At 46.7% G+C, this 19,197-nt stretch overlaps 1 protein-coding gene across 5 annotated transcripts in view; it reads right to left on the reverse strand.

Moving 5' to 3' along the window:
• Positions 1–19,197, reverse strand: part of P4HA1 (prolyl 4-hydroxylase subunit alpha 1) — a 574,677-nt gene that overhangs the window by 165,878 nt on the left and 389,602 nt on the right. For all 5 annotated transcript variants that reach the window (XM_078643088.1, XM_078643087.1, XM_078643090.1 and 2 more), the window contains one exon: positions 5,812–5,988. In XM_078643088.1, coding sequence (XP_078499214.1) covers positions 5,812–5,988 — 177 coding nt within the window. The remainder of the gene's footprint in view (positions 1–5,811; positions 5,989–19,197) is intronic.

Raw genomic sequence — 19,197 nt, forward strand, 5'->3', positions numbered from 1 at the left:
ACATGAGAAGGCTGCAGGTGCGAACCCCAAGTTGTGCAACGTTTGAATTATTTGACGTGTGTGTTGGACACATTGATTGAATGACTTGGCTTTTATGAGCCAATCGTCTAGATAAGGGAAGACCTGTATCTGCTGCCTTCTGAGATGTGCTGCTACCACTGCTAAGCACTTTGTGAACATGTGTGGTGCTGTTGTTACCCCAAACGGAAGGACTTTGAACTGATAGTGTTGTCCTTGTATTACAAACCTTAGGTACTTCCTGTGAGCAGGATGTATGTAGCTTGTGCAGCTATTCTTTAACCTGACGCATCAATTACTTTGGATTCTTTGTCAGGTGGTGGTGCTTCACCAGAAGTTTGAGAGTTTGCCCTTTTCCTAGCATTGGACACAACTAATGAATCTAATGGTAGGTGTCCTTTAATGTAGACTGAGTCTGTGGGTGCAGGTCTATATTTTTTTTCAATTCTAGGGTTCAAGATACTAGTGCGTACAGGGTCTTTAAATACCTCTGGAGCATGTTTGATGACCCCTTTAATCATGGGAAGAATTTGAACAGACCGCTGTGACTGTTCAAAGGTATCTAAGAGAAAATCCTCCTCAACCTCATCAGAATGCATAGTGACGTTATGGTAAACAGCAGCTCTGTTTAACAGATGAGCGACGTGCCTGACGGCAGAGACAGGCTTCGGCGTCCCGTGTTTCGGGTCGACAACCCCTTGTGACCCCGAAGGGTTAATGACACTTTTAGATTGGGTTGGAGCCGACGAATCCGAAGCTGTCGATCCGAGGACTGACGTCCGCATTTTCGGTTTCGATACAGTTGCTGTCGGTTTCGGTTTTGATTTAGCCGCTGAAAGTGGCTGACTGATCGATGGCTCTGTAGAAGTATTCTTAGCCGGCCCGGACGCGGGGCTATAGAATGCAGGTAAAGATCTTGGCTAAGACCTTCCGGCGATGCCTCGACCTGAGCCTCAGAGAGTATAGTGTCATTATCGGGCCACGCGATTGCGGATGGGCCTTGCTCATCGCTTGAGTCGTCATCGACGGCTCCGATGGCTTCTGCGTCGTCTCCTACCTAGACAATGTCTTCTTCATGGACGTAGTCTTGTTCTTCGTCCACACTATATTGTGAGTCGTGCTCTGATGCAGGGTCCGACTGCTGGTCTGTATCCTCTTGATGGGCGCCCTCGATGACGTCTGCCTCGAAGATATCTTCTGGTTCTGGCGCTGTTTGCTGGGCCGACTGCCTCACGGCGCGTCGAAGCCGAAGTGTTTTCTTTGACCGGAACTTGGAACAGGCCATGCAGCTGGCCTCGTCGTGGTCCGGGGAGAGGCACTTATTGCACACAGGGTGCACATCGATGTGAGGGTATTTGGAGTTGCAGACGGGGCATCTCTTGAACGGGCTCCGTTCCATCGTCGACGCTCGTCGGGGCCTAGCTGTCGAAAGGCAATACGGCCTTCGACGTCCTGTTCGAAGAACTGGATGAAGTACCGGGCACCGAACGAGAGACAATACCGACGCCCCGAAGGCCTTTTGGTCTCGCGAAAAGTATTTTAAGTATATTCCGAACTTGAGTCGAGAAGGTACATCCGAACCCAATGGCGGAAAAAAAACAATCTGAAGATGGAGAGGATGCCCATGCGCACTGTAGTCCAAGGGAGGAGCCACCTATCTCGTGATACTTCGAAGACTCTTCCAGGACAACAATGTGCAATCATCCGGACCCAACACTAGGCGGCGTTCTATTCATAGATATAAATTCAGCAGCCCACATGCCTCGAACCCAATGTTATCCTCTGGAGGGGAAGATTTTGATGTGTATAACTGCGGGTCAGGAATATCAGGCGCACTTTGTGGGTTTGGAAGGTCCCATATAATGTCAACCCACGGGGTATGGGAAAGGCTCATCTATATCGTTCCTTCCACCAAAACTGTATTCATCATCATTATACTGAGGTGAATATGATGATAAAAGTGGAGAATGTGCAGGAGAGATTTGAGGTGATCTATGAGGAGAAACAGGAGAAGGAGGAGATATAGGAGAGCGAGGGTGTATAGGGGATGTTGCACAGTCCTTTTTCTTGGCAGGAACCACAGGTGTGGGTGGTGCATCTGCTGGTCTCTTTTTGTGAGGTGTAGCAATTACATGACCTGTTTTTGGATCGATGTAGATCTTCTTTTGTCGAGGATCTGGCAGGAAAAGTTCCTCCTCATGTACAACCTTCTTGTGTGTCGATTTTTTCGGTTCCAGCCGAGGTTGTTTTGTGTCTTTAGCCTTGGGAGGTGTTATAACATCCTCTGGCGTAGTTTCTGGTGCCGAAGGTGTTGGTTTCGGCTTGGTAGGCAGGTTCGAGGGCTTGGGCACATCGGAATCAGGCCTAGTGGGCTTCGGCACTGAAGAAGGTGTTTTCGGAGTGGAAGCTGGTCTCGTTGGCTTGGAGGCGTCAGACGCTGACTTCGCACTTTTATGTTTAGAAGTGGACGGCTTCGGAGCCGGTACTTCTTTCGGTTTCGGTGCCGATACTTCTTTAGGCTTCAGTGCCGACAGGTCTTTCGGTGCCGAGCCATCATGTGGTTTCGGTGCCGAGCTACCTTGGGTTTCGGTGCCGATGGAAGAGGTGGAATCGGCACGTGCGGCCTGCTCGGTGTGGAGGCACTAGAAGGCTTAGTTATTTTCTTCGGAGCCGGGCTCGAAGGCGGGGCTTTCGAAGCAGGTGATCGGTCTCGACTGGGCCCTGTGGGCGGAGTGCTGACCTTTGCCTTCGGTTTGGGAACTGTATGTGGTGCAGGGGCAATAGTACTCACGCGCTGACCCGATGGAATAGTCATCTGAGTCGTCTGCCTCTGATACGATCTGGAGATCAGGTGAATCTTCTTCGGCAACGAGCGGAACCTCTTCTTCGAAGATATCTTCTGGTTCTGGAGCTGATCTGCTCATTTCATGTAGACGGGCTCTCCGATCCCGGATGTTTTTCTTCGATCGGAAGGATGCACAAGCTGTGATCGCTATGTGGAAACTTTGCTCGACATACCGGGCATCTTTTGAACGGAGTTCTGTCCATGAAGGGTAGGCCACACTGCGTCGATAGGCCCAATGGCCCGCGTCTATGGCCGGAAGCGAACTGAGGGTGTCGAAATTATTGTAGTCGATGTCGAAGGTCGTTTTTAGAAGTTTGAGGAAGTTTTGCGCTTCGAGGTGCTTGAAAAGTGTTTTTGTAGCCGGAGCGGAGAAACTTTCATCCAAATCTAGTGGCGGAAAAAAACAATCTAAGGATGGAGCCGATGCCCATGGGCAGTATTGTCCAAGGGAAGAGTCACCTATCTCGTGTCTACAAAGACTTCTTCCAACACGACAACAACCCGCAATGATTCAAGCCCAACACCAGGTGGCGTTCTAATGCTAAGTGTACAATCTGCAGCTCATATGCCTCGAACATAAGAACTCCTTCTTGGTCTTTCTCTGGAAGCGCACCCAGAATCTGAAACTTGATCCCTCCAGAGATACACATTGATCCTTCCTTCGACTAAACTACCTCTTTTATTCATTGTTGTTTTGTAAATGTGATCTTGGTTTGCTTCCCCACTAAAGCTGCTCATTGAATAATAATTGCTCATGTAGCCTTGCTGCTGTTACATTCAGTTTACTGTTACGCGCTCTGATAAGCCTGGGGTTGATTCACACTATATAAAACTGCAATAAAAAATAAATAAGGCATAACGGTGAGATTATCCCAATCTGCAGGGAACTCACCCTTTAACTTCTCAGTTTTGTATTTTTTAGCAGTAACTTCTTGAGGATTTGGCTGGATCAGTTGCAGGTAGAAAATGACTTGCATTTTAAAGGTGTTCTTCACAATGTTTGGCAAGTTATGTTAATCAACTGATCTTCATAGCGGCGTACTTCTAGAAGGAAGATGGATGGACATTGTGATGTTTTAAAGGTTTTAAAATGTTGCATGTTTTTAGGAATGTTTGTAGGGTACCGCTGCTGCAATTGACAGAATAAAGGAATAAGGCAGAATATCAGTCGTCTGTGTTTATAACTAAATTGTGATTTTTCTACACACCCTGCTGAAGAAAATTCAAATGTTTGCTCAGACTTCTAGCAATGGGATACAGCTATGCAGAAGACAATTTAAACATTACTAACCTTAATAATTTTCTTTTAGGAAGTATAATCATGGGAAGTTCAATTTTAAGCAGTGGGATAGATGACTTGAGACTAAAGGATGCTGACCCGAAGAAACTATTTACAGTTTACTGTTTATAAGTTTGCAGCACAGGATCATCCATAGTTGCATGTATGCTTGAACACATTATTAACCTATGGCAAATCCTGGTGGATTGCACTAAACCGTTCAAGAGAATCAAAGGTGTGTATTAGGGGGCAATTTATATCACACAGTCATATCTGAAGGAATGTTCAATCATCTGAAGGGTAGCCTAGGGGCATAATGTCCTGCAAGTTTTAACTCTGGTTTCACACAAAACATTTTGTAAGGCGACATCCTTTTATAAAATGTCCCTGTAACCACTTCACTAGAAGGTTCTAGCTTCAACAAGGCATCTTCCTCTCTCCTTATTCTTCTACTCTACTTTTTACTGTATCTAAAGGACTTGTTTTTCCAAGACAGTAACAATAAGAAATCCCAAGTTGGCTTGTGCCAAGAGTCTTCAGCTGAATCAGGATTACACATGTTCTGAAAGAAAACAGCCTCGTTTCAACAGGAAAAAAGCCTGACAAACCTGTGGCTTAACATGACCTGAAAATGAGGAATCACAACAAGCATCAGGTGCTTAAACTGAGATTACAAAAAAGTGGTCAGAGTTTGAACCATTATTAAACAGTTATCCTTGTGAAGCTGTATTCAAACCATACAGGCGTTCACCACATACATATGTCATCATTCATTACCCTAATTGATAAAGTGAACCATAAAGCTTTTTAGGATTCAAAGTCTAATTGCATTTATTTTTCAATTGTATAAATTGCAATTACTTTTTTACATGAAAAATAACTTTTGACAATTAAAGTTATAAACGTAATTTTTAAATCATTATTTGAGTAGTGCTCTGAAAGAAAAAGAAGGTTAGGAAGGGGATAGACGTGGTAGGGTACGTGAGGGACTGGGTAAAGGTGGTGTGACATGGATACCATCACAGTAAAATCAGTAGACCTTTACATTCTAGCTTGTACACATGTTCCCTAGTTTCATCACACATAGGTTAGACTAATCCAATTCGTTAGGTCCTATGGTGCGACGGGTTGGTGTGTTCTACGTTTGCTCTGCTTAATTCAGAGACTCTGTCCCTCACCACCCCTTGTTGTAAATTACACATGTATGTGCGCCACATGTGCGCCACATGTGCACACATGCACATTTTAGGGGTGCAACAGGGTGTCCTTTTGGAACCTTTGCACCCTTGAAATTGCATGTGCAATTTGAGAGTACCTTTTGGGTACTCACAAATTGTGCATGCAATTTCCATTCATTCCTATGGGCCTCTTGGCCCATAGAAATGAATGGGAAGCCATTCCTTAATTGCGAGTCGCAATTTGCGAGTTGCAATTAAGGAATGCTAAGGAATTGCAAAATATTTGCAAATTTTTTATTACATCTCGTTTGCGATTCTCAAATAGCAATTCTCTCAATATCGCTGTGTGAGAATCGAAAAAACCATTCTTTGATATATATGCCCCAAAAACTTTATGTAGCAAATGGAACCACTGAAGCAACTTTAGCAATGTCATCTACTTTTCTGTGAGAGAACAGGATATAAAAATTAACTTGGAATACACTACTCACCCTTGGTTTAGCCAGCTCTTTGACTTTTTCAATTTCTTCATCAGTCATAATATCATGGAAGCGAACAATGTGGGGTTTGTCCCACTCATCTTCCTGCTTAACTGGAGCTAGGACGTACCTGGGATTCCCTTTTGCATTAAAGTAACGGCACAAAAGCTTCTTTTCTCTACGAGGAGTCTAACAAACAAGCAAAGGGATAGCGTGGCGTGAATGATCAGTTCACAAAAAAAGATTTGTTATATGTCTATTTACTTAACCAGACACTTTAACACAACAGTAGTTGCAGCTCAATAGAAAGACATTTGCAGCTTAATTTTAAAATGAAACAAGCAGAAACTGGACAACATAGTATAAGCATCACCAAGTAGAAACATTGTATTTTCATTTGTCACCTAAGTAGAAATTCTTCAACCTTTGCAGTCTCCTGGTTGCCCTTCCATAATAGTAGCAGGCCTCTACCATTTGAAAAATGAAACTGGACTAATCTGGTAATCATGATGCTACTTTTACTATCGTTGAGTGCTACTGCAATTACCAAATGGGTAGAAGGCCACAGAAATCACCAGGTCCGAGAAACCAAAGAAGCATAAAGTAAAGGAATCCAATACAGGAGCTGGCAAATATTGACCTGGTATTTTATTCAATGCTTTTCATGAAGAGTTTATGGAATGTGAAGAGAGGATGGAAATCCAGTACAATTTGAATGAAGGTTGTGGTTCTTAAATACTTTTTAAACAATGCCTCTTTAATCTCTAAAGCATTGTAATACAATTATTTGATATTGCTTTTCTAAAAATTAGTTTGATCACTTTCAACATAAAGTAAGTCAGTAAGTAAGTCTTTTTTCAACTGCCTTTACAAGAAAATGTAAACTGTTTTAGACTCTTTAAGGATTATGTTACTTACCCTCTAAGCACGTACTGCTGAATATTCATATGCTATGTATAATCCTGCCATCTTGTGCTGGGATCAGACATTTGCAACTTGTTTTTCTTCAAAGAAGTCTTTTGTGTCACAAGATCTCTGTGACTCCTCTGGTCGTGAATGCGCATGGGTACAGAGTCCACTGGAAGATTGATTTTTGCACAGTGGGTGAGAGTACGTATTGAGTAGGATATAACAGTGGCCTAAAGAGCGTCAAGAAAGAATTGTGCAGGTGGAAGTTATTTGTATTAAACACTGACTTCCGGGGAAGAAGGTGGTTGCATGTGAATCTACAGCACTACATGCAACAAACAGATGCTTAAAGTTTAAGTAACATAATCCGCACGCAGCATGTGTGGCTGCCGATTACACATGCTCAGCATTAAGTGAAAAGCAGTACTCCCCCATGAGGTTGCTAGCCAGTAGATGGTGTTATTGACTGAAAGTCCTAAGACAGTATGATCAACTCTAGATTGCTGCCTTGGAAGAATGTCTACGCAATAATGCTTTGTGAAAGTGTATGGAGTGGACCATTTGGCAGTTTTTAAGATACTGCTATGGGTATGTTCCCCAGAAAAAGCCTCGTTTACGAGTGATGTGTGGCCCAGGTGGGAAGTTATGGTTTGTTTAGCTTTAATGTAACAGGTTTGGATGCATTTAACAATCAAGCTGGCGATCCCTGCCTCAGAAATGGGATCACCTTTATGAGGCTGCAAAAAAGGCAATGAGCATCTGTATGTTTTGCAAAAGGACTTTGTCCTATCTATATAATACATAAAGAGCAAGCTTGTGGTTGAGTGTGTGAAGGACTCTCTCTCAGCTCCTGGGTCAAGTTTAGGGGGGGAAAGACCTGGTGCCCGACTGTTGGAACTGGAAAACAAAAGTGCCAGCACTAAGGGCTTGTGGTTCACGGATACATCTAAGAGATGCTACTGCTACAATGAAGGCAACCTTCCGAGAAGGGAACTGAAGAGGGATGAATGAAGTGGCTCAAAGGGGGTAACAAGTCTGGTGAAGACAATATTAAGATTTCAGACTCTGATAGGAGACAGCCTGGCTGCAATGACACGTTTAAGACCTTCCATAGAATCTGTAATATTAGGGATTTTGAAGAATGAGGAGTGTTTCATGTATACAGCAATAGCAGCTAGATGTATTTGAATCAATGTGCAGACTAACCCTGACCTTTGCAGTTGTAGGAATTAGCAGTTAATGTCTTGTACTGTAGGCATAAGAATGTTTATTCATTTTGGAGTACAATTGTGGACACATCGATTCCATTGAGAAGCATAGCAGTGTTTAGTTGACCTACAGCTTCCCCAAGTATGTCCATGCACTCTTGTGCCAGGTGAAGAAAATCAAACCCTTGTACCTCAGGAGCCAAATCGCCAGGTTGACCTGCCTGGGGTCCAGGTGTCTGACTTGACCTTGGTTTTGTGTGTGTCTGAAGGTCTGACCTGTTAAGAAGCCACTCGTGAGGGGTGATGGACATCTCCAGAAGAGTTGTAAAGCAGGATTCTCTGGCCCAAGTTGGGACAGGAGAAAAAGGGTATGCAAAGATCCCCCGTCCTGTTCATCCACAGAGCAATGCCTATGGAATGTGGGGGTGAGGGAACCTGGTTGTAAATTTGGGATTTTTGCGTTTGAATATGTGGTAAAAAGTAGGGGTGGACAGAACTTGCAGAGATACATAAAACTCAGCGAGATTCCGGGGAGTCTGGCAAATGGGCGGAATTAGGAATGTTTTTTTTTTTTTAGTGATGAACAATTGGGGAGAGGGGTTGGCCTAACGGCTAAGGCGCTCGACCACGGAAACTTGGTTCGAGTCTCGGTAACGACGCCAAAAACCCCCTGTGATTCTGGGCAAATCCCTTAATCTCCCCGTGCCTAAAATGAAAGTGTGTCCTCATGTAACGTAAGAAAACAAGTTACTTACCTGTAACTTTGGTTCCCCAGTATTGGTAACTTTCATAGATTTTAGAAACAAAAAGAGGAGTATCCCCTGCAGATTATAAGTTAATAGTCTGGAGGGTAGACTGGATGGCATAAAAGGAAAAAATCTCCTTTTATTTAAAACCCCTCACTCACCAACCTGGTGGTGACATGCTTCATCATCGGGGTCCACCCTGGTGGCCTAGCGTCACCAGGGTGTGCTTCGACACCTGAACTACAGTGGAGCGGGTTGTGTCTGTAGGTGCAAAAAATGAATTATGTTAAAAATTGTCCTGGTTTAACTCAAAGAATAACTTTATTATAGAGTAACTGAACAATGTTTAAAAAATAATTGCGAGATGGTAGTGGGCAAGTTACGACCGATTCATCTCTGTATGTGTTGGTATGTGTTGGTTGACATGTTTCTACCAATGGGACAGTGCCCGGTTTCTTCAGGACCAAAATACAGGTGGACAGGCGGTGTGGGCCCCCTAAAAAGCTCACCCTACCCTGATCCCCTGTTTAACCCACCAGCAAAATTGCTAGGGGTGTGAACGCTCATCTGAATAAGTGAGCATTCAAAAGAAAAAAAGTAAAAGAGACCTGTGGAGAGAAAGGATAAAGGCAAGTATCAATGGTGAACATTTTTACTCTCCTGTTACGTCATGGAGTGTCTCTATTTAAGTGGAATGTTATGCCATTTCGATATCAAGTTAACCCTCCGGGTGAGAAAATGTGGCATCCAAAGATGCTGAGCATAATCGATTGATCAATATGGGCGTGCGTTGATGCATGCGTTATGCTTGTCGTGATTATAAGCCACCTGGGTGGCCCCTTATCGTTTGTGAATAACACAGCAGTTTAAGGTGATGGGGCTGTGCTTTTGAAAGGCTAATCACCTTGGTGCGTAATATAAGGGTGACTGTTTTGAGAAATAATGCTTAGTTAGCGTGCGCATAATTCTTGATTAGTCGTTTTACTTTGTGAAAATGACTGTAATAAATTAACATACAAGACTAACACACATTTAACATGTAAAAAAGTACACATGGGCTTGGTGGCGTGAGTTATAGGCTTACTGAATAGAGAGCTCTAGTCTGCTTCATCGGACAGGGCGTAGGCTCTTCGCATCAGGCAAACATATTCTGCATTAGCGGAATATATTGGGAGAAAAAATAGGCGCGTTTTAGTCAAAGGAGCGGAGCGCTAGGGAGAACCCAATCCGAAATGGGATTGTGGTGGTTCAGCGCCTCCGCTTGGGGGGTCGTTACTTACAGTTTGCAGGCAAAGCGATCGGCCAGGGAACCCCTGGGAATATGTGCACATTCACTGCCCTCCCCACTGAGCCCACCACCCCCAGGGGATGTCCTCCCCTCCACACACTCTGCATATGCAGCGAGCGCCGACATGGTCAGCTCACACCCCTTCCCTCGCCATGTGCTTATCACCAGCAGGACCAATACCTTTTTGTTTCTTAAAAACAAACATTACCCCCACTGGGGCCGTCCCCCATACACTCTGCATATACAGCGAGCGCCGACATGGGCAGCTCACATTCCTTCCCTCGCCATGTGCTTATCACCAGCAGGGCCTTTACCTCTTGGTTTAAAAATTAATATTACCCCCACTGCCTAACACCGGGTATGTGCCCTCTAGCTTAGCGCACACTAGTGTGTGTTTACTTTCAGGCAGGGCGTGCCAGGTCCTAGCAGCGTCATCACGCGTGCTAACGTGACCACGCCCTCAGACTAGCCCTCGACCGCGCCCATCCCGGAAGCGGCCGCCGCCTACATACTCGGCCGAGCAGCAAACGACCACACTAGCCGGACAAGGACCAAAGGCAGTAGGTTACTGGCCGATCGCTTTGCCTGCAAACTGTAAGTAACGACCCCCCAAGCGGAGGCGCTGAACCACCACAATCCCATTTCAGATTGGGTTCTCCCTAGCGCTCCGCTCCTTTGACTAAAACGCGCCTATTTTTTCTCCCAATATATTCCGCTAATGCAGAATATGTTTGCCTGATGCGAAGAGCCTACGCCCTGTCCGATGAAGCAGATTAGAGCTCTCTATTCAGTAAGCCTATAACTCACGCCACCAAGCCCATGTGTACTTTTTTACATGTTAAATGTGTGTTAGTCTTGTATGTTAATTTATTACAGTCATTTTCACAAAGTAAAACGACTAATCAAGAATTATGCGCACGCTAACTAAGCATTATTTCTCAAAACAGTCACCCTTATATTACGCACCAAGGTGATTAGCCTTTCAAAAGCACAGCCCCATCACCTTAAACTGCTGTGTTATTCACAAACGATAAGGGGCCACCCAGGTGGCTTATAATCACGACAAGCATAACGCATGCATCAACGCACGCCCATATTGATCAATCGATTATGCTCAGCATCTTTGGATGCCACATTTTCTCACCCGGAGGGTTAACTTGATATCGAAATGGCATAACATTCCACTTAAATAGAGACACTCCACGACGTAACAGGAGAGTAAAAATGTTCACCATTGATACTTGCCTTTATCCTTTCTCTCCACAGGTCTCTTTTACTTTTTTTCTTTTGTATGCTCACTTATTCAGATGAGCGTTCACACCCCTAGCAATTTTGCTGGTGGGTTAAACAGGGGATCAGGGTAGGGTGAGCTTTTTAGGGGGCCCACACCGCCTGTCCACCTGTATTTTGGTCCTGAAGAAACCGGGCACTGTCCCATTGGTAGAAACATGTCGACCAACACATACCAACACATACAGAGATGAATCGGTCGTAACTTGCCCACTACCATCTCGCAATTATTTTTTAAACATTGTTCAGTTACTCTATAATAAAGTTATTCTTTGAGTTAAACCAGGACAATTTTTAACATAATTCATTTTTTGCACCTACAGACACAACCCGCTCCACTGTAGTTCAGGTGTCGAAGCACACCCTGGTGACGCTAGGCCACCAGGGTGGACCCCGATGATGAAGCATGTCACCACCAGGTTGGTGAGTGAGGGGTTTTAAATAAAAGGAGATTTTTTCCTTTTATGCCATCCAGTCTACCCTCCAGACTATTAACTTATAATCTGCAGGGGATACTCCTCTTTTTGTTTCTAAAATACTTGCCCTAGGGGAATAGGGGTAATCCTGGTCCCGAACCGGTTTTGTGGACAAACCCTTACTCTCTCCTTTGATTATCAACTTTCATAGATTCCCATGCTTTGTATCATTCCCCGTCGTCGGAATGGGAGCCTCGGTAGTATAAAAAACCATAGAAACAAAAGAGAAACCTAGGCCTAGGCCTCATCTCATTTTGTATCCTATCACCCTCTTTTTGTAAAAAGAGACCAAACTTCTGCCAGGACCAATCAGAACAGCCTCACCCTCTAGAACCTTCCTGAGAGAGCTCAGAGCCTCAGATTTTCGTAGCCGTTGTGCAAACTGCCACTAACTCCGTAACAGACTGAGCTTTCCCAGGGGAGGCGGGCGGGCGCATGGGAATCTATGAAAGTTACCAATACTGGGGAACCAAAGTTACAGGTAAGTAACTTGTTTTCTTGCCGCAGTATTGGAACTTTCATAGATTCCCATGCTTTGTATCTGAGTAGCTAGCAGTAAATTCCCAAGAACACATTTTGTAAATACATGGCAACACATAACCATATAAGCAATACATATAGCATAGCAAAACAAACAAAATGTGCTCACCAGGATGGAGGGATCGTAGGGAAAGCTCACCTCTCAATGAAAAAGATTCCGCAGGACTGCTTGACCAACAGCCGCGTCGTCTCGTCCTGCAGACTCCAGGCAGTAGTGTTTCGTGAAGGAATGAGTACTGCTCCACGTTGCTGCCCTGCATATGTCCTTAATGGCAACTCCCGAAAAGAGAGCCACAGATGATGCCACCGACCTCGTGGAATGTGCACGGACTCTTCCGTCCAGTGGCTTGCCTGCTTCCTGATGACAGAATTGAATCGCACTGGAGATCCAGCGGGAAATGCCACTCTTTGTCAAAGGCAACCCTTTACGAGGTGCGCTGTAGGACACAAACATTTGAGTTGACTTTCTAAAGGGACTAGTGCGCTCCAAGTAAAACTTTAAGCATCGTTGAACGTCCAAAGAATGTAGCGTACGTTCCTCAGGTGTAGAAGGGTGCGGAAAGAAAGATTTCAGAATCATGGGTTCATTCAAGTGGAACTCAGATGGCACCTTAGGTATGAATTTGGGATTGGTTCGAAGAACAAGACCTTCTCTTTTAAATTGCAGGAATGGATGCACTATGGAGAGTGCCTGAAGCTCACCCACTCGCCTCGCCGATGTTAGAGCCACAAGAAGGGCCAGTTTCCAAGATAGGAACTTTAAATCTGCTTTGTGCACAGGCTCAAACGGAGCTTTCATGAGTTGCGCCAAGACAATGTTGAGCTGCCACACTGGTGGAGGAGGGCGGACTGGCGGATACATCCGGAATAATCCCTTCAAGAATTGTTTAAACAACCCTAGAGGACCATAAGGAAGGACCTGAAGAACTGCGCCGATACCGCGATATGGCTGCCAGATGTACCTTGAGCGATGAATGTGCCAGGCCAGACTTAGCCAGAGATAGCAAATATGGCAACAATTGATGAGGTTGGGAAGTGAAAGGATGGAGACCCTCCCGTTGACACCACAAGCAGAATCTCTTCCATTTTGCTTTGTAAGTCTTATTGGTACTTGGTGCTCGGGCTTGAGCCAAGACCTCTCTGCATTCCCGAGAAAGTGTTAGATGACTGAATTCTCTGTGTTCAGGAGCCACGCCGTCAAGTGAAGCGATCTCGGGTCCGGGTGGTAAACCTGCCCCTGACTCCTGGACAAAAGGGACGGAATGGGCGTCAAGTGAATTGGAGGAGCTTGGGAGAGCCTCAGGAGTTCTGTGTACCAGAACTGTCTGGGCCATGCTGGAGCAATCAGAATCATCTTGCAGGGTTCTGCCTTCAATTTCTTGAGAACTCGAGGAATGAGGGGAATTGGAGGAAAAGCGTAAAAGAACGCGCTGTACCAAGCCATCGAAAGAGCGTTCCCCAGGGACCCCTGATGGTGAACCTTGCTTGCGTAGAACCGGCATTTGGCGTTCTCCGGCGAAGCAAAGAGGTCGATGGTTGGCTGCCCCCAAACCGAGAACACACCGTCTAGAATGGATTGATTCAACTCCCACTCGTGAGTCACTTCCGTCTGTCGACTCAAGGCGTCCGCCTTGACATTGAGAGTTCCCGCCAGGTGCTCGGCTCTCAGAGTGATGTTGTTGAGAATCGCGAAATCCCAAATCCGTTGAGCTTCTGCGGACAGAGTCTGCGATTTGGTACCTCCTTGTTTGTTGACATAGTGCATGGCCGTCGTATTGTCCGTCCGGACCAGCACTGAATGGTTGCCCACTCTGGGCAGAAAAGCTTGTAAGGCCAACCGAATGGCCGTCAACTCCAGGAAATTGATATGGCACTGGCGCTGTCTTGGACTCCAGTGGCCACTGACCTGAAGCTCTCAGAGAACTGCACCCCAGCCTTCCAGTGAAGCGTCTGTGGTCACTACCATGGGCGAAGGCGAAGTCCTGAACGTCAGACCTTGGGCGATATTGGTTTTCAAAAGCCACCACTCGCTCGCTGTACTCATTGCTGATGTCACTACCACTCTGTCGTTGAACGACCCCTCTGCCTGGCGCCATTGCTTGTCTAGCTCCTCCTGCAGAGGACGCATTCGCAGCCTGCAATGCGGTATTAATGGTATGCAGGATGACATCGATCCGAGAAGGGATTTGTATTGGAGGACCGACAGGAATTTTCTGCGGCAGAGTAGTTGAGCTGAAACCATCAACTTTTGTTGCCGCTCCTCTGAGGGACGAGCTGTACATTGCGTGGTGTCCAACACTGACCCCAGGAATCTGGCAGTTTTGGAAGGAAGTAGGACTGACTTGCGTTCATTCAACTGAAGGCCCAGGCAACGGAACAAATGGAGGCAAGTGGACACTGCTTGCGAAGCTTCCTGGAAAGATGGTGCCTTGACGAGCCAGTCGTCCAAGTAAGGGAAGACTTCGAGAGATTGTCGTCGAAGAAAAGCTGCCACCGGTGCCCATACCTTGGTGAACACTCTCGGTGCCGACCGAAGGCTGAATGGAAGCACTTTGAACTGGAAATGGCTCTTTCCCACTGTAAAGCGAAGGTATTGCCTGTGAGCTGGGTGTATTGGAATATGGAAATATGCATCTTCTAAATCCAGCGACGCCAAGTAGTCGCCCGGATTCAAGAGAGGAAGAATTTCCTGGAGAGCGACCACCCTGAAGGAGAGCTTTACGAGATAGGTGTTGAGCTCCCGAAGATGGGACGCCAAGTGTCTGCAGTCTTCCGCACCAGGAAGAATCTTGAATAGAACCCCCGACCCCTCTGAGAGAACGGTACCGGTTCTATCACTCCTTTGAGGAACAATTGATGGGCTTCTAGATGGAGTAATCTTAGATGTCCTGTGCGGATGGCGCCCGGAGCTCGCGTCGGAGGAAAGTTGTGAAACTCCAACGTATGGCCACTCTCTACGATGTTTAGGACCCACTGGTCCGATGTGATTGACTTCCAACTGTCCAGACAAAGTGATATCCTGCCCCCCACTGATGTGATTGGGAGGGGAGGAACAGTAGGTAGAGCCGGGAGGCCGCTATTGTCGTTTGGTGTTGTCACGACCTTGTCGATGTTGACGGCCTCGCGGAGGGTTGCGAGAGAAAGATGCTGATTGCCCTTGTCGCTGATTCGAGTATTGTGGTTTATAGGACTGGGAAGACTGTGAGGAATATCGCTGTTGGTTTCCTCTGTATGACGCAAATCCTCTACCTCGTGCACCCCTAAAGGGGACCTTGCGATAGGAGAGTGAGCCCAAGGACTTTGCCGTGTCTGTGTCCTTCTTTATATTCTGTAGGGTATCGTCCACATGTTTCCCGAACAGCATCTCCCCATCAAATAGGAGAACCAGGATTCTGTTCTGGACCTCCTGACGAAACCAGGTGGCCTTCAGCCAACCCTGACGCCGTAACACAGCGGAGCCGGCCAAGGCCCGAAACGCCGTGGAAGCAATGTCCATTGCACAGTCAATTACTTCTGCAGAAGATTTTTCCCCTTCTGCCAGCACCTTCTTGGCTTCCTCCTTTGTGGGCTCTGGTAATAGTTCCACGAAGGGTTCCATGTCGCACCACATCTGGCGGTCGTAACGGCCTAAGATGGCAAGAGCGTTCGCCGCTCGAACTAGCAAGCTGGCCATAGAGGAAAACCGTTTTCCAACATTATCCAGACGTCTGCCGTCCTTGTCCGGGGGTGTGGTCAACGGTGTGGACGGATTCTTTGACTTGCTTTGTGCCGCCTGAGAAATCACGGAGTCAGGCTTCGGTTGACCAAGAAGGCAAGCTGGACTGCCTTCCGGAGCTTTATATTTCTTTTCCAGCCTGGGGAGTACTGGGATCACCGTGGCTGGACTCTGCATGATCTTCATGCCCTCCTCCCATACATGCTCAATGATGGGGATAGACTTGACCGATCGTTGATATTGTTCCTTAAAGTCATAAAGGAAACATTCCGATTCCTCTCTCGAGATAGGTAAACCAAACCTCTTTGCTGCCCGCTCCATCAGATGATGAAAACCACCTATATCCACCGGAGGGGAGACGGACGTGTCACGACCAGAGGCGTCCGGATCATGTGGTGCACTGTCCCCCTGATCCAAGTCTGGGTCCTGCAACGGATCCACCACGGGATCCACCTGTATCACCTCCTCATCCGAAGAGGTATCCTGAGGGACCGGCTGAACTGGTAAGGGGTCTGGTGTACGGACCCGCACCAACGATGGCCGTGGCGGTGGTGGAGAGGATACCACTGGAAGACTAGTAGTCGGTTGTACCTGTGGTTGGATCGGAGGTGTAGGAGACGTAGAGTGTCCAAGCGGTTCCGACGGAAACCGTTTGCGATAATCTTGAATCATCATGTGCAAGTCAGAGATAAGCGAAGAGGGCATGGCCACCATGCCCTGTCCCAAGACAGGCGAGCGTCTTTCATCCGGAACTTACGGATGGAACTGCTGGCCATCAGACCGCTCACCATACTCCTCCGTGTCCGTTTCCTGCATCTTGACATGCAAGTCTGAAGGACTATATGCAGGGCCATAATTATCATCTTCCTCCATCTCATCCTCCTCAGAATCCTCATCCAGCAGCATTGTTGGGAGATGGGAAGAGACCCGTCGTGGAGAAGTCATCTCCGGCGTAATTTTCATCTTCCGAATCGTCAAACCACTTTTTGGCCCGTCGACGGGCTCGTCGACGGTGCCGTCGTCACCTGAGCCGCCGTCGGCGGCGGAGCCACCAGCGGAATCGTCGACGGTATCACATTCTTCGTCGACACAATCTTCACCGTCGACGATGTCGTCGACGGTCTCGTGGACGAACTCGTCGTCATCACCATCCTCGTCGGCGTGGAAGTGGTGGTCGTCGTCGACGTAGTTTTCGTCGTCGACCCAGCCGTCGACAGTAGCTTGCCTGTCATCGTCGTCGACGTGGGAGTCGTCAGCGTCGACGAACTCGGGATCTTGAACGTCGACGACGTCGTCGTGGGCAAACCTGCCGCCGACGATCCCGTCGACGGCGGAACAGAAACAGCGGGAACTTTCACAGATGTAACCGTCGTCGACGTACCTGGTGTTTTCGTCGTCGACGGACGCTGTTTTTTGTCCTGACCAGATCCAGAAGTGACAGAAGGGTGCTTGTCACTGGATTTACTCTTTTTGGACGGAGGAGAAGGAAGAGTAACCTCCTTTTTGTCCTTTAAGGCTGTAACACCACCAGCAGCCTGTCCCTGCCTCTCCTTTTCACTGCCGTGAGGAGATTGAAGGGGACCAGCCTTCTCAGACCTATCAGAGATCTTGTGAGAGGCATGAAGAGGGGCCTCCTAAGTAGAAGCAGCAGTAGGAGACCTACCCCTCTTTCTTGATCTGTGGGAGGAAGCAAAAGATGTGGAATCCTCCTCGTCTGAAGAGATCACCTCCTTGCGAGTCTTCATTTTCTGCAGCCAGGTTAACAGCCGAACTTCTCTGTCACGAAGGGTCTTGGTGGAGAAGGTCCTGCAGATCTTGCACTCTGTGGCCTTGTGGTCCGGATATAAGCAATAAATACAATTCTCATGCTTATCTTCCACAAACAGGCGTTTTTTCCCACAAGAGGCACAGGCCCTAAACAAGGCCTTCTTCTCCTTGTCAGCCATCTCGAAGTTTTGAAGAAAAAATTTGAAGAAAACCAGAAAGTTGAGAAAAACTGAGCAGAGCTCAGAGGAGACTCCCTAGCACAACGTGAGGTAGAAAAATCTGAGGCTCTGAGCTCTCTCAGGAAGGTTCTAGAGGGTGAGGCTGTTCTGATTGGTCCTGGCAGAAGTTTGGTCTCTTTTTACAAAAAGAGGGTGATAGGGTACAAAATGAGATGAGGCCTAGGCCTAGGTTTCTGTTTTGTTTCTATGGTTTTTTATACTACCGAGGCTCCCATTCCGACGACGGGGAATGATACAAAGCATGGGAATCTATGAAAGTTCCAATACTGGGGCAACTGGTGCTATGTAAAGCGCTCTGATAACTGATTCGGTTCGGTTCTAGTTTGCGCTATATAAAACTCTGCAAAAAAAATAAATAAAATCAGCGCGAACAGCACCACGTGGCGCACCAGAGGGCATGGTCTCGCAACTTGATTTTGTTGCCACTCGAGTTGATTTTCTACTTCAGTGGCGGCTTTCTGACTGTGAACCGCTACAACCATCTGAGTTGGCAAAATCTTGCAGGGTGATCTCCCAGTTACCAAAAATCTCACTGGGATGATAAGAATTTGGCTCCTCCACTGCGTCGACTACAAGACGACGTGCAACATTGGTAGACCGTGCCCCTCACGTTACTCGGTAAAGCATCACTAAACAAAATGATGGTGCTGACCCGGTTCGTTGCATTCTGCAAAACACGCCCTATCTGGTACCAGACAAATAATTTCAAGCAATAGAATCAGAAATACGTGCATTTCTTTGGAATAATGGTATCCCTCATATAGCACTGATAATACTTATGAGAAGCTGGTACGATGGAGGAATAGAACTCCCAGCAATTCAAAATTACTATTGGGCATCTCTATTAGTTATCACAAATCACTGGTACACTGGCCACAAACGGAGTCAGCCTACAGATGGACAGACTTAACATGACCCCTGGGAGTTACTCAAGAGCAATCAATGGGGGGAGGAAGAGTGCACCAAAATACACACCAACTTCAACTACGGTCACTTTATGGCACGCGGCATCAACCGCATTGGGGTGGAAAAACAAAATAACACAGGCCACTCCACTCTTGGAGTCGGATCAACTAGGATTGCTAGCAAAATGCAAAACCAACAGTTGATGGACAGAATGCAGAACAATGTCATACTTTCCCCCCAGTACAGAGATCTGGGCCTAAATCCATCGTTTTTCTGCACTCCACACCACCCCAGTTCAGACATGGCCATATGCA

This window comes from Lissotriton helveticus, chromosome 5_1 (assembly GCF_964261635.1).
Source record: "Lissotriton helveticus chromosome 5_1, aLisHel1.1, whole genome shotgun sequence".
Classification (NCBI taxonomy): Eukaryota; Metazoa; Chordata; class Amphibia; order Caudata; family Salamandridae; genus Lissotriton; species Lissotriton helveticus.